Source organism: Podarcis muralis, chromosome 15 (genome assembly GCF_964188315.1).
Source record: "Podarcis muralis chromosome 15, rPodMur119.hap1.1, whole genome shotgun sequence".
Lineage (NCBI taxonomy): Eukaryota > Metazoa > Chordata > Lepidosauria > Squamata > Lacertidae > Podarcis > Podarcis muralis.
Window position 1 is genome coordinate 41,507,012 of NC_135669.1, and position 25,160 is coordinate 41,532,171.

The following is a 25,160-nucleotide window of genomic DNA, read 5'->3' on the forward strand; positions in this document are numbered from 1 at the left end:
GAGCTGTGGAATTTTCTTTTTTGAGTACCAAAAACTGGAAGGGTGCTTGCTTTTGGTTCCCCCAGTCTCAAAAGTGGTTTACAAAAAGAATAAAACAACAATGCCATCACCACTTAAATAAGGCATTAAAAATAACTAAAATAAAAAGTAAACTAAAAACCAGATGAAAACCCATGTCAGCATTTGACCTGCCTGGATTTGAACCCCGGCCTCCCACTTGCACAGTGCCTCCTGCTACACCACCACTGGCGATCTTCCTTTGGGAGCTACCCTTCTGTCCACCTCCTGTGACAGAGTATGCATTCAACAGAGTATTGAAAACTGCAGTACTGCCAAAGAAAAAGTCCAGAAAGTCACACCTGGCCTCTCTCCCCTCCCTTCCCCGGTCTTGCAGTTTGATGTGGGGTGGAAGCAGAGTCACAGTGAAGGAGCTGAACATGAAACCCCACCAGCACTGCAGCAAGCTGCGCCTCTCCGACCTGCTTCTCGCGGAACAGGAGTACAGTAGGTACGGCTGCGACTTGCGCTGCTTGCAAATACGTAAAAGGTGCCCATGCAATTTGGGTGCTGAGCAGGAAGAAGGAAAAGCCCTAGAGCTGTTCTGGTAACCTTGTTTTGGTCTGTCCCTGAGCAATAAAGAGGCCAGGTGTATTGTGGCCATTTGCCTTGGGGAAAATAATCTACTTGTTTCTCTCTTCCTCCTCAGTCTCTTGGGTGATTACAGTGTTATAGGGGTTTTTTGTGGGGGGAGGTCAGTCTGGATGAAACCCATGAGTCCCTTTCAAAGCTGCGATTCTGTGTCAGGGAGGGTAGACTCTATTAGGAGAAACCAGCCAGATCAGTTCCTTCGCTAAGGGAGTGGCCTTGGCCTGCCAGTTCAGTCCTGCCATTTACATTAAAAGGGGGCTGCCTTGTTGCCATAGAGACAAACGGGTGTGTGTGTAACACCCCACCACCTAGTGGAAGCAGACTTCACCTTATACAGTGGTGCCCCGCAAGACGAATGCCTCGCAAGACGAAAAACTCGCTAGACGAAAGGGTTTTCCGTTTTTTGAGTCGTTCCGCAAGACGAATTTCCCTATGGGCTTGCTTCGCAAGACGAAACGTCTTGCGAGTTCTTGCGAGTTTGTTTCCTTTTTCTTAAAGCCGCTAAGCCGTTAATAGCCGCTAAGCCGTTAATAGCCGCTAAGCCGCTAATGGCCGTGCTTTGCAAGACGAAAAAACCGCAAGACGAAGAGACTCGCGGAACGGATTAATTTCGTCTTGCGAGGCACCACTGTAGAACGTGGGTAGGCAAACTAAGGCCCGGGGGCTGGATCCGGCCTAATTGCCTTCTAAATCCGGCCCACAGACGGTCTGGGAATCAGCGTGTTTTTACATGAGTAGAATGTGTCCTTTTATGTAAAATGTATCTCTGGGTTATTTGTGGGGTGTGGGAATTTGTTCATTCCCTCCCCAATACAGTCCAGCCCCCCACAAGGTTTGAGGGACAGTGGACCGGGCCCCCTGCTGAAAAAGTTTGCTGACCCCTGTATAGAAGAACAATAGCCAGAGTTTTGTGAGTGAGCTTTGGCTGATGCTGGAGAGACAGAGGCATCCATTGCTCTGTGCTGGATCCAAAGTGGTGGCTTGGGGCTTCCCTGGAAAACCTAATGGGGAGGTGAGATCTTTCAGGTGTCAGTGCTGTGAGACCTTCCATCTTATCCTCTGATTATATGTATGTGTAAAATAAAACCACACGTCTTAAAGACACCACAGTCTTTTGTTAACCATCATTCCAAGGAAACGGAAATACGGATAAGTGCAGGCACCCCCGGAGCCTCTCAGCACTCGGCGATGGGTTGCACGCAGCAATACCCAGCAGAGCATCCCTTGAAAGATCAGTTGTGTTTTCTGGTGCCATGTTGATGGCCTGATCCATGTTAGCTTCCACCTTCTTTTGGCCTTTGCCCCCAGCATGTTCTGTTGTTGCTTTTTTGTTGGTTCTGGTGCTTTAAGTTGGTTAGGAAAGGCAGAGTGAGCTGTTCTGACGGGATAAGATCAGTAAGCCTGGAAATGCACTTCCTTCGTAATCCAATTTCCCTTCACGCTGTTGGGTTTTCATATCTCCTTCTGCAGCCAGCTCCGCCATCCTCATTTGTTGCAGCTGATGGCCGTCTGTTTATCCAGCGACTTGGAGAAAACACGATTAGTGTTTGAGAGGGTTACTTTTGGCTCCCTCTATAGCATCCTTCATGAGAGGGTAAAGTGACCATTTTTGTTTCTTGGCAGAATTAATATATTTGTTCTACCCGCCCCCAGTGCTTTCCTCCCAAGGAGCTCAGAGTGACAAATCAGGTTCTTCTGGCCCCTGCCAAACTTTATCCTCATAACAACCCCGTGAAGTAGGTTACACTGAGAGAGTGTGACTAAGTCATTGAACTTCATAGCTAAGAGAGCCACCTGCAAGCTTCATGGCTAAGAGGGATTGATCCATTTTGTCCTGCGTCATGTGGTAGGTTAGACGGAGTAAAAGGGGTGCTGGCTTTGCACATAGTGCTGAGCCACAGTTAAAACACGCCAAAGACAGCAAATCATGACTTCAGGTTAAGCTGCTGGGCAGGGTATGGACAGTTGGAGAAACCATGGTTTAATGAACCATCGTTGAATAAACCATGGCTTGGCATTACGTGTGAACTGGGCTGTGATCATCTCCTCTGATCTCAAACAGTTCTAAAGCAGAATGATTACCAGACAGTAAGCTAACACCCACATCATATGTTGACTGCTTTAATTGTATGGTGTGGGAGGGTACTTGCCCTGTTTTAAATCCTGTCTTCCACCTGGGAAGAGCGAACGCTCAAGCTAAGAGCTGGTTTCTTTCCTCTTTCCCTCGGCAGCGTTCGGAGTTCCCCATTGTGCACATGGAGACCCTCGTGCACCTCTTGCTCCAGGTGAACGATGGCCTGAGGTTCCTGCACTCGCACGGCTTCATCCACCGCACGGTCAGCTCCTATGCTGTGGTGGTGGTTTTGGCCGGGGAAGCCAAGCTTACCAACCTGGAGTACATGATCGAGAGGTAAAGGGCCCTACTTTCCCCCATTCTCCCCATATTACTTGAGCAACTAGCAAAAGTACAAAATGTAAGTTTGGAAATGGTGTCTGAGCTGCAGAGGTCGGACGTGCATGTGTGGTCAGCTTGGAAGCATGATGAGAAAAGGAGATCACCCAGGCACGAAGGAAGTATGTAGTGTTACAAGCTTCCTGCCAAGGCAGACAAAGGAAATGATTTCACTGAGTTCTCTCTAGCAAATTTTACAGGAAAGCTCTGTGAGCCTCAGCCCTTTCATGTGCCCATTTGGCAAAGCATAAGTGTTGATTGACTGCAATAATGTCCCACATAAACAAGTGGGTCTTTGAGAGCTCTCTTGCAGCTACTGTCTCCCCACCACCACCCATTTTCACGTGTTAAAGGTAAAGGGACCCCTGACCATCAGGTCCAGTCGTGGCTGACTCTGGGGTTGCGGTGCTCATCTTGCTTTACTGGCCTAGGGAGCCGGCGTACAGCTTCCGGGTCATGTGGCCAGCAGGACTAAGCCGCTTCTGGCGAACCAGAGCAGCACACGGAAATGTCGCTTACCTTCCCGCCGGATCGGTACCTATTTATCTACTTGCACTTTGACGTGCTTTTGAACTTCTAGGTTGGCAGGAGCTGGGACTGAGCAACGGGAGCTCACCCCATCGCGGGGATTCGAACCGCCAACCTTCTTCCCCCCCCCCCATTTCTTTTTTATTGATTTTAATTAGACCAACCATAATCAAAAACAAACATAAATAAACAAAGTAAAATAATATAAATTTCCATTACAATCCTTTAGTTACATCATCTTGTTGATATCACCCATATGTACACATATAGACCTCCCTCCCTCCCGGTTACGGGCTTCTTGATATATCTTCCTTTTTGCAGTTTCGTTGTTAATAGTCTACACGCCGTAGACCTTCTGATCGGCAAGTCCTAGGCTCTGTGGTTTAACCCACAGCGCCACCCTTCACGTGTTATCCAGCTTTAAAATAATGCTGAGCATCTCTGGGATTTATGTTCTCCCCCTTGCCACATGTTCTGAGGGCCTCTTGGTTTTCTGTCTTTGGCAGCAAGGATGGGGGAGAGCACAGCGACCTGACGCGGCTGCCCATCCCTTCCCAGTTGTACAAATGGTGCGCTCCAGAAGTAATCCTCCAGAGGACTGCGACCACCAAGTCTGACATCTACAGCTTCTGCGCAGTGATGCAGGAGGCTCTAACAGGTACAGAAATGGAGGGAGGGATGCTAAGCCTCACAAAGGTAAGAACCTGCTGGATCGCGCCAATGGCTCATCTAGTCCAGCATCCTGTTCCCACAGCGGCCAGACAGATACCTGTGTGAAATTCGCAGGCAAGACCCAAGCACAAGAGCGCTCTACCCTCCTGTGGTTCCCAGCATCTGCTACTGAGAAGCATCCCTGCCTCTGACCGTGGAGGCAGAGCCGAGCCATTGTGGCTACTAGCCATTGATAGCTTTATCCTCCCCTGAATTTGTCCAGTCTTTTAAAGCCATCCAAGTTGGGGGCTGTAACTGCCTCTTGCGGAAGTGAGTTCCATAGTTTTAACAATCCGCTAGACGGACTTCCTTTTATTTGTCCTGAATCTTCCAACATTCATTGGATGAACACAAGCTCTGGCGTTATGAGAGGGAGAAAACCTCCTCTCTATTCGCATCCTCCATGCCTTGCAGAATTTTATAAACTTCTGTTGTGTCGCCTCTTACTCTAAAGTGAGAAGTCCCAAATGCTCCACCCGTGATCATTTTGGCTGCCCTTTTACAACTGTAGTTTGTGTGTTTGCTTTTTGAAGCTCTCGACCTGCCCCATTCCCATTTCTTGGCTGCTGCACCTTGTTTGGAATAGTCTCTCCTCCCGTCTTCATCAAGCTGATTGGCCCCAGCCTCCCCTTCAAGGCTCTTGCCGAAATTCTACTGCTACTAGATGATCCTGAATGTCCCTTCCAACTCTACAATTCTGATTCTGTTTTAATTTTAATTGTGTATTTCTTGACATGCCCTCTGCCATAAGGCAGGCTCTTCCCCTTCACCACATCAGAGCATGCATGTGGTCTGTGTGTCTTCCAGATACCATCCCCTGGGATGGGTTCGAGGGCCCGGACGTTAAGGATCTCATAGTTTCGGGGCAGTGGCTGGAAGCGGATGCCAGGCTGCCCAAGCCCTATTACGACATCGTGAAGACCGGGCTGGAGTCCAGGCAGAAGCAACGCACCATGAACCTGCAGGATATCCGATACATCCTGAAGAATGACCTGAAGGTGAACCAGAGCAATTGAGCCTCCCAAATCTGGGCTTGCAAACAACTTTACTGCTGGTCACCTCTGGCAAATTTGAACCACCTCTAGGCACCCAGCTGTGGCTGGCTAGCTAGCTAAAAACTGACCGCAAGTGTGTTTTGTAAACATTATTTTTGTAAGGCTGCTTCTCAACTCCGTAGAGCCTGTGCTCAAACTCCCCCCACCAATGGATCACTTGAAAAGTGGTAGCTCATCTGGGAGAAAACTTTGACCCTATAGCTCAGCTGCCTTGCAGGATATTTCAGGAGAAGATAAGGCTAAGGGGTAAAACCCACACAAATCAGGAGTTGAGTTGCTAAGATGGTTGGATAATACCTTGTACGCCTCCTTCCGGCAACTCCTGCAGCCAAGGTGGTTCCAAACGTATTGCTCTGCTTTTCTTTGGACCACATCAGTGAGGCTGAGAGGGGCGGGCTTGTCATCTGGGCAGGCTAGGACCTCCATACACACTCCCCAGGCTTGTGTCTTGGGGAGTGCACTTTAATGCTCCTAACACAAAGGTTTGACTCTACCCCTGGAGGCACACTCCACTGTCTCTTGAGACAGACGGATGCCAACAATGGCAACTTAATTTGGTTTCAGGGAGAGAATGGTGCCCTAAAACCATTCTCCTTGCCACTGCAGGATTTGCTTGAGTCTCGTAGGACCCGCCATGGTGACAGTTCTGGACCGTCAAAGGCCGAACCCCGTGCTGACATTAATATCTGCTTGCCGTCCGCCTCCGCTGTCTCGGTCAAGGTGGAAGAAGAGTTGCCAGAAGAGGAGCAGGAAGAAGAGAAGCCAGAAGAGGAGCAGAGTGTCCCGTGTCTGCCTTGTAAGTTCTGCTTTTGCTGCAAGGGCCAAAGCCCTTGTGTCTTTGCTGCCGGTGGCAGTTTCCCTCCTGGGGCAAACGGGAAGGGCTGCATCTAAGTGGCAGGGCACCTGCTTTGCATGCAGAAGGCCCCAGGCTCAGTCCACAGCTGCATCTCCAGTTAGGCCTGAAATCCTGCTGCCCGTCAGTGTAGGTAGTACAGAGCTATGGTTGGTGTCTCCTGTATGTTTGTGGCCCTCCAGATACATACCAGGAATGGGGGAACAACTATCTGCCCTGCTAGATGAGGTTCATAGAAGTGCCCCTGCTCAGAGTTGGAAGGGACCATGAGGGTCATCTCGTCCAGGCATGTGGAACTCCCAAGAGACTGCGATCTACTCCCAGTGAAACACTGGCAGTGATCTACCCATTGTCATTGGAGGGAGGAGGAGCGTGCGTGGGGTGGGTGGATTGCCCAGAGGAGCGTGGAGGGAGGAGGAGCGTGCGTGGGGTGGGTGGATTGCCCAGAGTTATTGATCTTTTTTAAGGAGGGAAGTGCCCAGAGTTGTTGAGCTTTTTTGGGCGAGGATTGCACAGAATTTTTAAGCTTTCCCCCCATAACTTTTTGCACATGATAAGGATCCTACGATCTACCAGGATCAGCCAGGGATCTACTGCTAGGTCACAATCTGCTGATTGGACATCCCTAGTCCAATCCCTGCAATGCAGAAGTCTTTTTGCCCACTGTGGGGCTTGAACCCATGGGATTGAGATTGAGTCTCATGCTTTACAGACTGAGCTATCCACCAGCCCCAGCCAACATGGCTAGCAGCCAGGAGCACTGTGAGGTGGAGAGCAGCAGCTTCCACATCCCTGATGCAGAGCAAGGCTTTGCGCCCAGGCGTCATGCACACGGGGCAGAAATACGCTGCAGGATCCTGAGAAGCCCTTTGCAAGTCTGTATGTTTGAGGAGAGAAAACGCTGTCCTGTGCTTGTTAAGAGCTTAGCTCCTCCATTCTGACTCGTGCTCTTGATTCTTCAGCCGGGAGCTTCACCGTGATGAGATGCGCTGCTTCTGCTCCCAGAATCGAAGGTGCCGCTGGCCACCAGTCTCAGCCCGCCCTCCCCGCCGCTCAGTCCGGCCACCTCTTGACTCCCAAAGTCCAGGGGGGCACCAGCGACAGGGACGAGAGCCTCTGCAGCTTTGAAATCAACGAGATCTACACCTGCTACCCTGAGATGTGCGGGGACAGCACAGAGGAGGACACAACATCGGGACCGGGCCAGGGATCCCCAAGGCAGCCTCGGACCGTCCCGGGGGATTGGGCCAAAGCCCTTTCGCCGCCCCTGCCAGCCAGAATTCAGGACGGGCGGACAAGCTGCAGCGAGGTGGGCGCCACCTCCGATTCGGAGTCGGAATACACCAGGGAAGAGATCACCTACATGTCGCAGGCCTACCCTGTGCAGCAAATGGTGAGGTTCTCCAGCCCCCGGGGTCGGAACACCCCCTGGAAGGGGGGCCACTACTTTGGGAAGTGCGTCCTGAACCTGAAGATCTCCCAGACGCTGCTGCAGCAGGCGAGGGACTCTCTCTGCCGGACGGAAAAGAAGCTGGACCAGCTGGAGAGCTTCAGAAAGCCCCAGCCCCAGCCATGCGCCATTGCCCTGAACCCCATCGTCCGAGAATACTGGGAGAAGGACGAGGGCGCTGCTTTTGGAAACCTCAGGGCGCCCTGCAGCAGACCCAGCGCCTTCCTCTGGAAAGCGGTGGGCCCACCGTCTGTGAACTACGTCCCTCCGCCACTGCGTGTCATGGCCATGCAACGGCCTCTGGTGATTCAGCCCTTCCAGCCCATGGAGCCAGAGCGCAGGAGCCAGGACACCACCTGCTGGAGCGACTGCGGATTGGAGGCGCCCAAAAACCCCTGGAGCAGAGGGGAAGTGGAGCCCAACTATCAGGTGTGAGAGAGCGGTAAAGGGAGGGGCTGTAGCTGGGGGGTAGAGCAGTTGTCTTGCATGCAGAAGGTCCCAGCTTCAATCCCTAACTTCTCCTGGTAGAGCTGCGGAAAGACGTCTGAAATCCTGAAGAGCTGCTGCCAGTCAGAGCAGGCAGCACTGAGCTAGGTGGTCTGACTCTGTATAAGGCAGCTTCCTGTGTTCTTTTTTTAACCCGTTATTCAGAACCATGAGGGCTAGAATCTTACTCTACTAAAGTGATAAAGCATCTGCTTTGCATGCAGGGGGTTCCAGGAGCAATCTCAGGTGTCCTCAGTTGGGCCTCCTGCCTGGAGAGTCAGTGTAGACCATGGGGAGGCAAACTAAGGCCCGGGGGCCAAATCCGGCCCAATCGCTTTCTAAATCCGGCCTGCGGACGGTCTGGGAATCAGCATGTTTTTACGTTAGTAGAATGTGTCCTTTTATTTAACCTGCATCTCTGGGTTATTTGTGGGGCCTGCCTGGTGTTTTTACATGAGTAGAATTTGTGCTTTTATTTAAAATGCATCTCTGGGTTATTTGTGGGGCATAGGAATTCGTTCATCCCCCCCCCCAATATAGTCCAGCCCCCCACAAGGTCTGAAGGACAGTGGACTGGCCCCCTGCTGGAAAAGTTTGCTGACCCCTGGTGTAGACAGTACTAAGCTAGTAACAAGACAGATTCCCTTGTTCATAGATTCATAGAACTGTGGACTTGGAAGGGACCCTGAGGATCCTCCAGTCTGACCCCCTGCAGCAGTGCTGGATTAAACCCTGCAGAGGCCCCTAGACAGTCTAAATTGGGGATGGGGGGGCTGGCTTGCAAATTATCTCCCAATACACTTTTTTATTTTACCAACCAACAATTTTTAAAAACCAATTACATTACACAAAACAAACAGTATTGATTTTGATCCGTTGTTGAGGCCCCTAAAAGGCATGGGGCCTATAAGCCGGTGCTTACTCTGCCTATTTGGTAATTTGGCTCTGTCATAGGCAGCTGTCCCATACGGGGATCGAACCTGCAACTTTGGTGTTATCAGCACCACACTCTAACCAACTGAGCTATCGGTGCAGATTGTGACTTGCTGGAAGGACATTTGCTAGGCACTGATATTGGCCATGGAGTTAGGAGGAGGGTTTTGTGATCTCAGCCCCGGGAGCTGAATATGGCCACCCAGGCCTCTCTGTCTGTCCCTTGGGACGTTCCCAAGGCCACACCCCCTCAGGCCAGTGTAGGGCGTACTCTCAATTCTCATTAAAAGCTATTGGCAAATACCCACCCCTTCCTCACGTTTGGGAAATTAAGCAGTCAGCCGCTAAATATACAGCCTGCCTTGCCCCCTGGTTAACTGCATAACTCATAAATGCCTGCCTGAGTCCCCACTCAGTTATGATTGACTGGAGTGATTTTTCAGCTTTTGCACCCAGGCGTCACCGTCCGGAGGAAGAGGAACATGAGCCCGCAGTTGTGGCGAGGGAACCTCTCTGCAGTGGACGATGGGAACAGATTTTCAGATGGGTGAGTGCTGCTGCTCCCCAGCCACACTGCCTCCAATCCCGTAGATGACTGTGATGAATTCGGTATATTGCCCACCCTAAGGTCCCAGGGCGGGTCTCAGCAATTTAAGATGCAACGTTAAAAACCGTTCGAAACAAAATGCGATCACAAGAATGCCTAAGAATATGCACCTCAGGAGTCGGAAGCCCTGGGTAAGCCTCAGCCTTTGGCAGAATCTGTTTAGTGAAATGTGCCAGGCGTGCCTCCGTGGGGAGGGGAGGGGTTCCACAGCTCGGGAGCCGCCACAAATAGTGCCTTCTCCCAGCCCTCTCCCCAGATTACCAAGAGCCCCCTCTGCTGAACTTAACATCTGAAAAGCTCTGTAAGGAAAGAGGCAGGCTTTCAGATATTTGGGGTGTAAGTCATTTAGGCTTTAAGCACTGACGTGGGCACTTTGATCCGGGCCTGGAAATGAACTGGCGACTGACACAGCTCCTCTAAAGCAGTGCTTATGTGAGATCTAAACAGAACCGCAGCCAGTAATTCGGCTGCTTCATTTTGGACCGATGGAAGTTTCCAAGTTGTCTTCAAGTTGTCTTCATTTTGGACCGATGGAAGTTTCCAAGTGTCATCCGACTATCCCAGCTCAACTCAAAAAGCGCGATACCTTCAGTAGCCCAACAAAAGCATCACGAGAACTGTTTGTCAGGCTGTATGTTAAACAGAGCGAGTGCGTGTGGTGGGGGAGAGAAGAGGTAATATTTTGGGAGGCTGATTTTGAACCCATGGAGTCTGTATCTGTTCACAGTCAGCTTGCAATCAGGCTTCATGTTTCCAAGACGCCTTTTTGCTGTTACGAGGCAAGGAGGGATATAAATTTAATAATTGGTGATAAGATAGGAACATTATTATTATTATTATTAAACTTAAATTTGTATACCACCCTATACTCGCAGGGTATAAATATACTCACAGGATAAAATCATGATATAAAAACACAGAATACATAATCAAAATAAAAATAAGAACAAGAACAACTCAATAACCCCCCTGTCCTCACTCCACCAAAACACATTTTAAAAGGGCATTGAATATCAGTCAACCAGAGGCTTGAACATTTTCCCCTGGAGCCTAAAGGTGTTTAATGAAGGCACCAGGCGAGTTTCCCTGGAGAGAGCATTCCACAAATGGGGAGGCACCACAGAAAAAGCCCTGTTCTCGTGTTGCCACCCTCCGGACCTCTCATGGAGGAGGCACACGAAGAAGGGCCTCAGAAGATGATCTCCACCCATATTCCAATGTGTTTCTTGCAGGTTCGTCTCAAAATCAACACCTGAAATTTATGACGATAGTGTGAGGAGGGAGGAGAGGAGGATGGCACAGTCTGAATGGACAAGTGAGTATTGTGTTTTATTTCATTGGAGTCATGCAATCCATAGGTCTCCTGGATGGCGGGAAGCATCAAGCCCATGGGTTGAATGTGGCCCCCGTGCCACTCAGCCTGGCTCTCGGGGCTGTTTCCAGGCCATGTCCTTCTCCCCAGGCAACATCCCTTTGCTGTCCTCTGCAAGTGCTTTTGCCTGGCTTGAATACATCCTCTTGAATGAAAATGTTTACCCTTCCCTGTTGAACTTCCAACACCTACTGAATTATTATTTTTTTCATTCCAGCAGGCATTTCAACTGAAGTCTGATTTTATGGTTTTGGTCTGTTTTTTAAAAAAAAACTTTTCTGTACACTACATGGAGATTTTGTAGTTAAGCGGTATATAAATTGTTTAAATAAAAAGAAATAGAGGGTGGAAAGGCGTGTGCGTGTAAAATCCTCTACCTTTTGTGTAGCTGGTATGTAGCATCCTGTACAAATGTAAAAGTCTTGTCCATTGTTTCACCCACCAGGCTGGAAAAGGTTCTTTCAGGACTAGTATATATTCTGTATCCTGTCCCAGTCATGGCATTGCGGGCAACCCTGTCGGGTAGGTGAGGCTGAGCAACAGTGACTGCCTGCAGCACCACCTAGTGAGAGGGGATTTGAATTCCAAGGGCAACATTGCTTGCTGTGGTGGTGTTTTTCAGACTGCTTCCTAGGATCCTCTTTGGATCAACAGTGATCTTTGGGCTTTAATCTCTTCTTGGTGACAGACAAGGTGGTTGCGAGGCAGACACAAGGCTGCCTGGGCTGGATGGAGGCCAGCACCATGGACAGTAACAGACAATACATTCAGGAGTGATAGATTCAGGACCATGGACAGCAACTCTGATGTTGAGTGCAGAGGGATAAGTTGCTTCAGCACTGGCTTAGTGCAAGTGCCAGAGTCTAGCTTGGAGGAACAAGGCTGAAGGCCCGCTTTCTGGGTGCTTTACAGCATGCCCACACCTATCCAAGGACCAGTGTAGTTAATGTCTAGTTATTTCCCCAAATGCATTTTACAATCAGAAGGTGAGGCGGTGCTTGCCAGAAACCACCACCCTGGGTCACTTTGGAGGTATGAATGCATTTCAAGGAGTCCTGATGAGATCTCTTTCCTTTTCTGTTGTCGCATTGGCCACTGGATGGCAGCATCAAACAAAGAACGGGATAATAAAGCCAAGAACCACAACATAACTCTGGCGGGGGTGGGTGGGGGGAGAGCTTCCTTCACCCCTGGATATTAAGAGCTTCCCTTCCTCTCCCCCATAATTCGAAGCAGTGCTCTCCTGCTTGCTGCACTTAGGGACACAAAATCCTTTTCTCTCCTCCTGAGCCGGTAGTAAGCCTCAGTGGGAGGAACACATCAGCAGGAGAGAAACCAAGAGTAGGAAGAGCACTTTAAATCACTCTCCACGGGGCATATCTAGTCATAGTCATAATCTGGTTCATTTGTCAATCTGCACTTTCTGCAAGTACATTGTGTGCTGAAAGCTGTTCGTGGAAAGCAGACCATTAAAAATAATTCATAGCACAATAGCTTTAAAACATAATAACGCTGCAATTTATTTAGCAAAATTTATAGAGATTTTTATTTTTTGACTTAACTGTTCTATAAACAGTTTACATGACCTTGACGTTTCAACCATTAGCAGTTCATTTTAAAGCAAGAGCGTTGAAGACTATCTCCTCTCCCTGCAAATGAGGCTGAGATTCCCCAACACCCCCCCTCTCCCAGCCAACCCACCACCCCAATTCCAATACACGTCAAAAGACGCAAGCATCTTTTATCTTGGAGACAAGAGCCTGCCCCACCTTGCTGATCATTTGAGCCTAGGGCACCGGTGTGTGCCAAACGTATGCTCTACAGTTCCCCTTATCTCCTCCTACGAAGTCCTTCTGAAAATGGAAAAAGCAAATCACAGTGGGCTCCCCCCGCCTTGTCCTCCCCAGCGGAAGTGAAACAGATGGCGAGGCAAGCGGCTTCCGGGCAGCTTGGCCTTCCGCCCCAGTATCGTCTTGGTGAATGGGCATCGGAGAGCGATGGGGAGAGCATCAAGGATGCCTTCTGGAGCACCAGCAGCAAGGAGAGACTCCGGTTCCACCAGTGGAACACCGAGGAGGGGAGGCTGCGGGCTGACAGCGGAATCGGAGACCACTATATGCCCTGTGACCACAGCGAAGGAAATGCCCCGGAAATTGCGTTGAAAAGATTTGTGGTACCCGAGAGCCAAAGGACAGACGGTAGGGCTGGGCAAAAAGGCTCCTTCCCTGCAGTTAACCATCCCGTTCAGAGCTACTGATTTGGAGCAGGTGGGGTGGGATATTTCAGCAATTTTTCAGAGGCTTATGTGCATGTCAAAATTATTCCAAATGTTTTGTAGAGATGCTGTTGGTGACCCCTGCTTTTTAAACCAAATATTAGCTCTGATGCTTACAGTGCTATTTTGGAGTGAAGGAGACGAAGGGAAATGACAGCTGACCTCTCTCTCTCTCTCTCTCTCTCTCTCTCCCACCCACCCAAATAGCAGAGCTAACAAATACTTTTTGAAGAATTTTGGGGGGCCCTTCCCCACAATTGCCTTTACTTTCTATGAGTCCCCCCCCCCCGGATTTCCCCCCACCTAATTTCAAGCAAATGGCCTTGCTTTTGTCTAAACCTTTGACAGAACTTAAAACTGGATGTCCTAGATTTATATCTGTTACACTTATAAACCTGTCTGCTTCTTCCAGAGACTGCAAGCCATATTACCTGTGGTTTTCAATCCAGGCGGCTTTTAAGTGGCAGGACCTAGTTAGCTCCAGCGGCAGAACTCCTTCAGGAGTTTTCTCTGGGCAACGTGTGTGCTAATTGCACCACGCTGAAGTTTATTGAAGCGCCTTTTTATGCTGCTGTTTCTCCACCTGCCAGCAGGCGGTGCAGTTGCTTTACACAGGGGCTCCAAGCCACTCCCTGGCCACTTTCTCCCCCCAGCCATGTATAATCTTATGCACCTCTTATCACGTCCCCCTTCGTTCTCCTTTCTTTCCTAAAACTAAAAAGCCCTAAATGTTGTAACCTTTCAAAACTTCAAAATAAGTGAATTATTAGGCACCCTTACAAAGCAAGTGATTTACTGGGGATTTTTTTTTTTGCCCGCCCTGTGAAGACTGATGTTCTTGTCTTTATGGAATAGACATTTAATTGCCATTATCTTCACGGGGCCCCGACAGCTCCTATTGCTGTTAGCTGATTTATTCACTTTTATATTCTGTAAGCTGGCCAAGCCATTCCAGGGACGCCATTAATTCTTTGCATGCTGATTTCCCCCCCACTCTCCATTTTTTTTATTTTCTTGCGTTTCACATGGAGTTATAATTTATTATTAGGCAGAGGCATTCAATTCCCAGCAAATGAGGTGCTAACGGAGTGTGGCCTGGCCTCTCGAAAGAGCGCTTCGCTTTCTGTCACCGCCGAGGACCTTTGCCGGGTAGGCACTTTAACCCTCTGCGATGTCTGGTTCCCCCCCCCCCCCATCCCAAATCGGAAGATCTGTATTGCTATTTAATAAATTGATTAGCTGCCATATGATGAAGCCTATAGGCCAGGAGCAGTTGCATGTTAAGCTGAAGAAGCATCCCGTGGGTGGGCGGGCCTTGGCTCAGTGGAAGAGCATCTGCTAGGCGTGCGGAAGGTCCCATGTTGAATCCCCAGTCGGCCTCTCCAGGCAGGGCTAGGGATGTCCTCCGCCTGAATCCCCAGAGAGCTGCTGCCAGTCAGCATAGAGAACACTGATCCAGGTTGAGCAATGGCAGGGCCGGGAAAGAGTTCCCAGAGAGCAGCTGCCAGTCAGGGTAGGCCAGAGATGGGGAACCTGCAGCCTCCAAAGTTGTTGGATTACACCTCCCATAACCTCTGAACATGCTAGTGCAGGGGCTGATGGGAGTTGTAGTCCAGCAGTGTCCAGAGGGCACCGCCTTAACTACTCTTGCTGCTCTGGTTTAAAAACAGCCAGTGGATAATGGTAATCCTGGCAGAAAGTCGGGTCGGAGAGTCCCAGTACCCTGGGAGTTGCAGGAATGCTGTACAGTGGTACCTCGGGTTAAGAACTTCATTCGTTCTGGAGGTCTGTTCTTAAGCTGAAACTGTTCTTAACCTGAAGCACCACTTTAGCTAATGGGGCCTCCCGCTGCCACTGCTGCGCGATTTCTGTTCTCATCCTGAAGCAAAGTTCTTAACCCGAGGTACTATTTCTGGGTTAGCAGAGTCTGTAACCTGAAGCGTCTGTAACCTGAAGCATCTGTAACCCGAGGTACCACTGTATAAGGTTACCTAGGCACACAGAGTGGTGAGTTTTTGAGGGTCCGGATGTCCCCCTATTCTTGGGGTGGGTGGGACTTCCTCCTGGAAAGCCTGCCATTGGCCAGGCCACTGGAGAGCCCTCCTCACAGCAGAAGCTGTTCTGCAGAGGCCAGGCAAGGGAGACTGGGACGTGGGCCATCAGCAGGTACCTGTCTAACCGTGCTGGCTTTTGGTCACCGTCCCTACCTGAAGGTTAGGATTGAACAGTGGCAAAGAGAGGTTGGTAATGGAAGTGCTCCCCCTGCTTCTCCGCCCAGACAGTTACTTTGAAGGGTTCCCCTGACCCCTCTTAGGAATTTCCCTCAAGCTCTCCTTGTTACGTCCTGGCGGGAAGCCAGCTGCAGTCCTCTTGGCTATCTGTCTGCATTAACAATTTGTCAGATAAAAGCTTGAAGTGCTTGGGCTGTGGGAACAGAAGATTGGGGGAGCTGTACATGTACATCAGTGGTGGGGAAACATTTTAGGTCGGAGGACCACATTCTCTTGGGGGCAACCTTCCAGGGGCCGCATCCCAGTGGCGGGTGGGTCCAAACACTGAGGGAATGCAGATGTCTGTGTTTTGCAGTGCTTTTAATCTAATCCTGAAATCTAATACAATTAAAGGCAGTATGAAAAGCCAGTGCAGTGTATTGGTCAGAGTGTTGGACCAGGACCCGGGAGAGCAAGGTTTGAATCCCCACTCAGCCATGAAACTCCCTGGCTGTGACCTTGGAGTCAGTCACCATCTCTTAGCCTCACCTACCTCACAGGGTTGTTGTGAGGATGAAATGGGGAGGACGAGAACCATTTTAGCCACGTTGAGATCCATGGAAGAAAAAAGGCGGTATATAAATGTCATTGATAATAATAATCAGGGCTTTTTTTCCAGCCGAAACTCACAGGAACTCAGTTCTGGCACCTCTCAGGTGGGTGCCACTGCCATTCCAAGAAAATGAGGGAGGTGTTCCTAGTGAGTTCTGGCAACTCTTTTTCTAGAAAAATAGCACTACTGATGATGATGGTGATGATGATGATGATGATGATGATAGTGAAATGTTGTAAATACAAATAGCTGTATCCCTTTATCAGTGGGACTATAGGAAGCTGCCCTACGCAGAGTCAGACCACTGGCCCATTTATCTGATTGGCAGCAGCGGCTCTCTTGCGTTTCAGACAGGGAGTCTCTCCCAGCCCTACATGCAGAGGCTGGGATTCGAACCTGGTGCCTTCCATGTGCACAGCAGATTCAATAGCCACTGAACCACAGCCCCTTTCCCAGATGGTAGGTTTCTAATCTTCACGTTTTCCTTCTTTTTTTACGGGCAGTTGGAGGAACTGGGCCCCTCCCTGTCTCCCTCCCTTGATGTATCAGAAGAGTTCTTCACTCCTGACGCAGAGTTCTTCTACTGCTCTTCATTTCCTCCTGAGAATGCAGAACCGGAGGTAAGAGGAAGGGAGGCATCGCGTGGGAATGTCTGCCTGCAGAGCCCTGGGCTTCCTGGTCACAAAACCCTGGAGCTGAAGAGTTGTTGCTAGTGGTGGCCTTGTTGCCCAGTGCTCCTCAAGCCTTCTGATCGGGGTGGGTTGGCAGTTCCCGCACCTGAAAAGCTCCTTCTACTCCTGCGTCCTCATGGCAGCCAACCCTATCAGGTTTGGTTGCACGCTGCCATCATTGATGGCAAGCAAAGTCAAGAGTGGGGGGGGGGGCAATGTGGTGTCAATGAACACAAGAGCCCTGTGGGGGTGGATCAGGCCAAGGCCTAACTAGCCCAGCACCTTGTGCACACAGTGGCCGAACAGATGCCCTCATGGGAAATGCACAAGCTGAGCATGAGAGCAAGAGCACTTGGCCCACCTGCCATTCCCAGAAACTGACATTCGGAGGCATATTGCCCTCTGACAGCGGAGGTGGAGCAAAGCCCTTGTGGATGTGTCTAATTTTAAAGCCTTCCAACTTGGGGGAAGCCTTCCATAGTTTAACCATGCACCATGTGACAAAGTCCTTTGCTTTGTCTGTCCTTGATTCTCCCAACATTGCATCTTTACTGAATGTCCCCAACGTATGAGAGCGGGGAAGAGAAAGATCTCCTTATCAACTTACCCTGCACTATGCCTCCCTGACATTCCTGGGGATTTTACCCACCTGAGCGTTAAATCAAACAGCGTCCTCGATTACCTGTTGGTCTCCAGGGATCTACTTAAGTGCATTTCCACCTTTAAGATTGAGAATATACAATCTAGTGATCATCTTCCCCTTGTAGCCAAGCTCTCCCTGAACTGGCAGTCGGAGGCTCATAGACATGCGACCCAGATGGTAACCAACGAATCTCTCCAAGTAAGAGGAATCAAATGGTCGGAGACCCAGGCTCAAAGGTACCAGGAATTCTTTCAAAAAGTAATCCTCGGGCCCCATCCCAACATAGGCTCTGCCTCAGACGAGCATAGCATAGTGCTGAAATGCTTCCACCATCATACGACTGATCTTACGTCCTTCTTCAGGCTACCACCCAAAACATTAAATCGAAATGAATATACTTACGGTGCCCCCTGGTATAATTCTCAGTGTAAACAAGCAAGACAGCGCCTCCGTGCTATATATAATGTATATAAGACCTCTGATGCAGTTACTCTGCCAGCTAGTTATGCACAAGCCAAGCTAGTTTACAAACGCACGCAGAAAATTGCCAAACGTGAGTGGCAACACAATCGATGGCAGGCTTTGATTACTGCTTCAAAATCACACAGATCCAGGGAATTCTGGTCTTTGATCAACAGAAGGGTGAGGAAATACCCAAGGGCAGTCATCCCTGCACCGACATGGGAACTGTTCCTGAAGAAATGCTTCTCACAGGCAGATGCTCCCTCCGACCACCTGACGCATCTGTTTACCCACCTACCTATTTGGCCCTCCACTGATCCTGACGAAATAGCCAAGCTAATAGCTCAGCTGAAACCGGGTAAAGCCCCAGGGCCCGATCTGATCCCTGCTGAAGCCATTAAACTACACCCAAAATGGTGGGCTGGCATCTTGGCCAAAACCTTCGATGCAATCAACGCTTCTGGCCTCATCCCCAAAATATGGAAGGAGGCCATTATAGTACCAATTCATAAAAAAGGTTCTCCAATGGAGCCGGAAAACTACCGTAACATCAGCCTCCTTTCGATCATAGGGAAAATTTATGCCAGCTTTTTGCTGACTAAACTACTGCGATGGGTAGATGAGACTAATCAGATTGGCCACGAACAAGCAGGGTTCAGAATTAAACGCTCTACAACCGATCATGCGATAGTTCTTTACCATCTGGCACGAAAGTACTCCTCTCCCCCCCGGGGCTACCTCTGTGCTGCCTTCTTAGACCTAAAGGCAGCCTTTGACAGCGTTCCTAGAAATATTCTATGGGAGAAACTTGCGAAACAGGGCATTGATAGAAGACTCCTATGGCTTATAAGTCAGCTCCACGAAGGTAACCTTGCTAGAGTGAGACTTACTCCTGCGGGCGACCTCACTAATTCGATACCAATAAACAAGGGAGTGCGCCAAGGATGTATATTGGCTCCCTGTCTATTCAACCTATTCATCAGCGACATGCGAGCATCCCTAGTTAACTCATCTCCAAGTACACACGCGCCTAGACTTGCGGACTACCGCTGCCCTCTCCTTTTATATGCGGACGACGCGGTAATTCTATCTTATACACGTGTTGGACTAACCAGAGCTTTGAAGATCTTTGCCACGTATTGTCAACTCAACCAATTAACCATCAACCATGCTAAATCCAAGATCCTGATTTTCTCCAGAAGCCGGAGATTATACGAATGGAAGCTTGGCGGAGCAAAAATTGAGCAAGTCCTAAAATTTCAATACCTAGGAGTTATTTTTCAACACAATTTGGGGTGGAAAGCCCAAATTCAACACCTACTTAACAAGGCCAAAACTCTGTCATATGCGCTCCTCCGATTCTTTTTTTCGGATGGAGCTTTGCATGTTCCCTCGGCCCTAAAGGTGTTCAAGGCAAAAGTGGTTGCCGTGCTGGCCTATGCTGCCCCGCTTTGGGCCGTGATGACAGACCTTGCTCCTCTTGAGACACTGCAAAATCAATTCCTGCGTCGGCTCCTAATGCTCCCCCTGTGCGTAAGTAACGCAGCCATGCGACTAGAACTGAAGATCGCATCCTTAGAAACTTGCCTGTGGAAGCAAGTCTTCAATTATTGGTTATCATTGTGGCATAGATTACCAAACCACTACCTTGTCCAATGCTTATGGCGAGATGAATTCTCTAGCCTTTGGACTAGTAGAATTCATGCCAAACTCCTGAGTTACGGAATCTCTCCTTCAGATTCCCTAAAACTAGACCAAATTACTGCTCAAAGACTGATCCGCCAAAGACTGGATGACATCGATCTACAGCGAAACTATATGCTGGGGGGAGGTGTTTGTTCGCCCCAGAACATTGGTATCACTTTAACTTACTGCGTTCCATCATACCTCTCCTCCCTTTCGACTGTTGCCCACAGACTGGCCTTCACCAAAGCGAGGTTCAACGTTTTTCCCTCCAACGTCCTGAGACATAGATTCTCAAAGGGCCAAGCTCCCGCCACGTGCGAATGCGATAAGGAGACGCCGGAGTCGCTCCAGCACATCATGTTCACTTGCCCCCTGTTCAATGTGCCACGGGCAAATTTGTTGGGATCAATCATACAGAAACTAGAGGGTACCCCACCAAAATTCCACCTTGCCCAAATCTTGCAGGATAAGGATACTCATACGACCCTGAAAGTGGCAAGGTTCCTGGTCGCTGTCCTTACCCAAAAGCGACGCCAAGGAGCACTACAAGCTAACTAAGGCGTAGTATGCCATTCTATTTTATAGTATTTTAGTGTTATTGTGGTGTTTTAGCGGCTGTTTTTTTTTTTTTCTTTTTCTCCCACGTACACAAGCTGTTATTTATGTGTTGTTTTTACTTGTATGGGCCTATGGCCGTAATAAATATTATTATTATTATTATTATACCCTGCACTGTGCATCACCCTTTACTAAACACCAGGGAGAACTTTCTGACAGCAAGAGCCATTCGACAGTGGAACGGACTCCCTCGTGAGGTTGTGGACTCTCCTTCCTTGGAGGCTTTTAAGCAGAGGTTGAATGGCCTTCTTGTCATGGATGCTTTAGCTGAGATTCCTGCATTGCAGGGGGTTGGAGCAGATGGCCTCAGGGGTCCTATCCCACTCTAGGGTTCTATGATGTGTCTCAGTTGTGTAAGAGAACTGGGGAATCTGTGGCCTTTCTGGCGCTGTTGGGCTCTCAGATCAGGGAAGGTGATGGGAGCTTCAGACCTGCTCTTAAGAACCACCCTGCCGTATCAGCCAGAGGGAGCCAAATGTCCTGTTTTTACAGTGGCCCAGGAGCAGAATTGGCACTCCCCACTTGTGATTCCCAGAAGCTCTTGAAATTCAGAGGCATTTACTGCCTCCAACAGTGGAGGCAGAACAGAGACATTGTTGGTAGTAGCCATTGAGAATCCTTTCCATTGAGGAAGAAATTAATCTGACATGAAAAGGTACAGAAATGAGCAATTAAAGCAGTTAGTTGTTTCCAGCAGGGCATCCTTAGGAACATCAGAAGAGACCTGCAAGCTGGATCAGGCCAAAGGGAGACCCACCTGGTCCAGCTTCCTGCTCTCGCAGTAGCAAGCAGGATCTGTGCTCAACTGCAACACTCTTTCCACTGATGTCCTGAGGCAGACTCTCTCTGACACCTTTCCTAGTGTTCAACCTTGGATCTCCCAAGCGGTTTTTGTTGGGCCAGCTCCTTAATTCCCAGCGGTTCAGAGACTTGGCTCTCTGTTTCCAAGCTTCCCCTCTAGAAACCAAATCTTTCCTTGTTGTTGTTCTCTTCAGAACTCAACTGCTGTTGAAGAAGAAGACCTGGAAATCACCCAAGATATTTGCAGTCAGGAAGACGACTTGGAGACATTCCAAGAAATCTGTGGGAGGAAAGAATGCCCCACAGACGCAGAGCAACGCAAGTTGATTTTTATTACTTTTTTTTATTTTTACAAGTTTGTAGTGTGTCTTTGCCATCTGTCAGCATGGCTGTCTTTTTCTTCCTCTTAAAGCAGGGATGGGAACCTTTTTGGTCCTTGCAAATATTGTTGGGGCGCCATCTCCCCTCAGCCCCCAGATGCAGCACCAACAGTGGTCAGGGGTGGCAGGGGTTGCTATCCAGGGGCACCGATTCCCCACCTCCCCAGCTCTCAAGCGTCGGAAGGCGAAAGGTCTGCTTAAGATTCCTTGCACGCAGGTTCTTAGAAACACAAGATTGCGCCTGAGTCCAGCATCTCGTTCTCACTCTGCCCAGCCAGATACCTCTGGGGAAACAGGCAAGCCACCTGGGCGCAATGGCAATTCTCAGCTCCTGCGGTTTCCAGCAACTGGTGTCCGGAAGCATTGCTGCCTCTGACCGTTGAGGCAGAGCCCAGCCATCATGGCTGGTGGCCCTTGATAGCCTCCTCCCTCCTTTGGGAGCGAGTACCAGAGTTGGAACTCTGCGCTGCATGTAGAAGTCTTTTCTTTTATCAGTCCTGTTTTATCAGGCAGGATTATGTTTGAGGTGCTTTGATCTCTCTCGCACATACGTACACACTGAGAAGCCTAAGCGAGCGGGGAGCGCTGTCTTCTGTATTCCGCCGGGCTTCTTACCCCTGTAGCGCCACGGTTAGAAAATCTTATTATCTCTATCAACATCCATGACAACCCATTGCTGATTCAGCAACCCTGTGCATTTGACTTACAAGAGCCGGCTGGGGGATTGAATTAGATTCCCCCCCCCCCATTTTCCACCCTGGAACGGGGGGCAGGTAGCTTCGTACATCTGCTCCAACATTGGGTTGCTATTCACTGAGGATCTGTAAATATTTCAGCACCCCCAGGAGCTCGGGATGTGTTTATTAAAAGGAGCGGAGAGGAAAAGAAAGATCTCTTTAAAAACACATTTATCTTTGCCAACTGCTGAAAGCCATGATTTCCTTTTCAGTAGCTTATGTCGTTCTCTCTCCCCCCTCCAGCACCCTTCCCCCCCCCCCTTGCAACCCCCGCACCGCCCCCAAACGAGCACATTTTGTTATTTGTGTTTAGGAGGAAAACTATTTCCCCACTGCGGCGCAGAGGCGAAACATCTCCCTAGCAAGGCGCCAGGGGAGGATTTGTTTACACCTGCAGCCAGGTAGGAAGCGTCCGTCTGCCGGGCTGCCACTTCAGACGTAAATTAGGTTGTGTGCTTTTTTGTTATTAATCCCACCAGCTCGGTGCCCCAAGCGAGTTGCCAGGTGTGCGTGTTATGTAAATGGAGATCTCTGTGCACTCCCTAGCAAGCGAAAACATTTGCAATCATCTTTATAAGCCCCCGACAAAACTTAGCTTTTTACGCTGTTGTTGCCACTTCTCGGATTTTGCCTAATGAAGGAGTTGCAATTAGAGGGAGGGGGGGTGGAGAGGGAGAAAGCTGAGCATAGTAATTAACACATGCCTCCACTAAAACAGCATAAGCTTGAAGAAGCTGAAGCCTGGATCCAGTGGACCGTGGGTTTGTTTCTCCAAGTTTTTATTTCTAATTTTAGGTGCAGGTGCACTGTGAAAACTACTGGACGTGTTGTGTAATTAAATTCTTAGGCAAATAAATGTTTCCTGCCACCATGAGATCTAGAAGCATGAGGAGCTTTACTTTCTTTAATGCCAGTCTGCTCTTACTACATTTTATCCCACTCCCCGGACCCAAACACCATGTCCTTTCCTTTTACCCACTTCATATCATAGCATTGTGGAGTTGGCAGGGACCCCCAAAGGACATCTAGTTCCATTTCCATTTCCATTTATTTATTTACGGCTATTAGCCCATAAAATATGTACAAACATAAAAAGGACATCTAGTTCATCTTCCTGCAATCTAGGAATCACAGCTTGAATATTGCGCAATAATTGCTTTCCGAAGACCTGTCACCTCCTTGCACAAAGTGCACTTAAGTTAAGTTTGTCAAGCGTTAGTTCCAATTGGTTTGCCGGAGGTTATATGATGTTGCATTGGAGCTAGTGTTTATCCTGCCCTTCCCAATGTGCTTTCTGCTTTTATCACAGAAATTCCAGGTGCCCCCCCCCCCTCCCGGAAGTGGGTTTGTTGCACAAGAGGACCAGATCTACTTTCTTTGTTCAGCCTTAATCTGCTAGCATTCGATTGAACCCTACCTGGAAAATAGCAGTGATCTGGAAGTCTCTCTAATATATCCTCCCTGTAAACTTAGCACAGTCAAATCAGGTTGAACACTGAGGAAGAAGAGGTTCCATGGAAGCAACTTTGGTTTACTCTGGAAAATTCCTTTGCAATACACACAAACACTTATGAAAATCTGCCTTTTATGTCACTCCAAGAGAATCAGTTAACACCAGCCCCCGTATACCTATTTTTCTTCCCCTAGCACCGGAACTACGCAGTTTGTGAGGCCCAGCAAGGCGCCAGGAGAGTTCAAAGAGAAAGAAGTGTAAGTGCTTGATGTCGCTGGGTTGTTGTTGTTGTTTTTGGCTTTTCAAAAATATTTATTGGTGCAAATACATGCCACTCAGAATCTGAGCTTCTGGAAGAAACCACTTGCTCTTGCGTGTCTTGTATCTTTCCTCGAATTTCACTTTGGCCTCTCGCTGGGCTTTATACTTCAGCACAGGGTCCCTAAAGACATCCTTGTTGACAACGGTTTTGTCAAGGGGAACATCAGTGGAATAGCTGATAGGAATCGAGTGGTTGTAATTGTAGACTTTCACAAAGGACTTGGATCTTGGAATGCATGGCAATCTTTTTCTTGCCGTGTGTGTGTGTGTGTGTGTGTGTGCTCCCATCACTTTCTCTCTCTCTCTCTCTCTCTCGCTCTCTCTCTCTCTCACACACACACACACAAAGACACACACACACACGAATCTGGGTGTGTGCATGTGACACACTATGCGAAAATCACTACGTGGGAAAAACCGTGAAGCCAGCCAATGCCTCTGCATAGCTGCATCCTTATTTCAGACATTGTGATATATCGGTATATCACAATGTTTAGCTAGCTGGTGGCGTATCACAATATTGAAAACCAGATATTTCGCAGCCCTAGGGCAACTTTCCTCCCTGGGCGAGTAACGGTGTGGAGTGAGAAGAGGGATGGTTTTCACTGGGGTCTGTGGCAGAGGACAAGGATTAGGAGCAGAGGCAGCTGCCTCATACCGAGTTAGGCCATTGGTCTGTCTAGCTCAGTATTGCCCACACTGACCAGCAGCACCGCCCCAAGGTTTCTGTCAGGCTTTGGAGGCTCGGCTTCTTCCCCGCTTGGCCGTAGATAAGCAGTACAAAGAGAAAGCAGTCTCTTACCAGTAACAGAAATGTTTAATGAGCGCAGCGAAAGAACAAGCATCCGTTCTCGGAGTGCACTTCCCTCTAGTCACTTCTGTCCTCCCGTCTCCTAGCCACCTGATTTCTCAACCACTGAGCCTTTTGCGAAGCCACCTTATCTAACCTCCTAACCTTGGGACTGAGAGGCTGCACATCTTCCGGTGAAAGAGAGCCTGCTATCTCACTCTCTTCCCTTTCTTCTCCTTGCTGTTCACCTCCCAGTTCTGCCCAGCTATTATCTTCCAAACTGCGACCCTCGGCAAACCGTTGTTCCAAATCAACACTACTCCACTGCTCCTGTGAAGTTTCAGGATCCTGGCCATGAGCAGGGGGAGGGGTAGGCTCCCACCATTCCTCATCAGAGTTGTACTC

General features: G+C 49.2%; 1 protein-coding gene across 3 annotated transcripts in view; it reads left to right on the forward strand.

Annotated features, from left to right (window-relative positions):
* The window catches only part of TEX14 (testis expressed 14, intercellular bridge forming factor), a 51,477-nt gene that overhangs the window by 16,547 nt on the left and 9,770 nt on the right, over positions 1 to 25,160 (forward strand). For all 3 annotated transcript variants that reach the window (XM_028708894.2, XM_028708899.2, XM_028708902.2), the window contains 15 exons: positions 395 to 508; positions 2,119 to 2,242; positions 2,880 to 3,058; positions 4,135 to 4,286; positions 5,147 to 5,337; positions 6,001 to 6,190; positions 7,210 to 8,126; positions 9,560 to 9,663; positions 10,956 to 11,038; positions 13,003 to 13,293; positions 14,419 to 14,519; positions 16,697 to 16,813; positions 21,269 to 21,392; positions 22,505 to 22,592; positions 23,839 to 23,901. In XM_028708894.2, the coding sequence (XP_028564727.2) occupies positions 395 to 508; positions 2,119 to 2,242; positions 2,880 to 3,058; positions 4,135 to 4,286; positions 5,147 to 5,337; positions 6,001 to 6,190; positions 7,210 to 8,126; positions 9,560 to 9,663; positions 10,956 to 11,038; positions 13,003 to 13,293; positions 14,419 to 14,519; positions 16,697 to 16,813; positions 21,269 to 21,392; positions 22,505 to 22,592; positions 23,839 to 23,901 (2,838 nt within the window). The remainder of the gene's footprint in view (positions 1 to 394; positions 509 to 2,118; positions 2,243 to 2,879; positions 3,059 to 4,134; positions 4,287 to 5,146; positions 5,338 to 6,000; positions 6,191 to 7,209; positions 8,127 to 9,559; positions 9,664 to 10,955; positions 11,039 to 13,002; positions 13,294 to 14,418; positions 14,520 to 16,696; positions 16,814 to 21,268; positions 21,393 to 22,504; positions 22,593 to 23,838; positions 23,902 to 25,160) is intronic.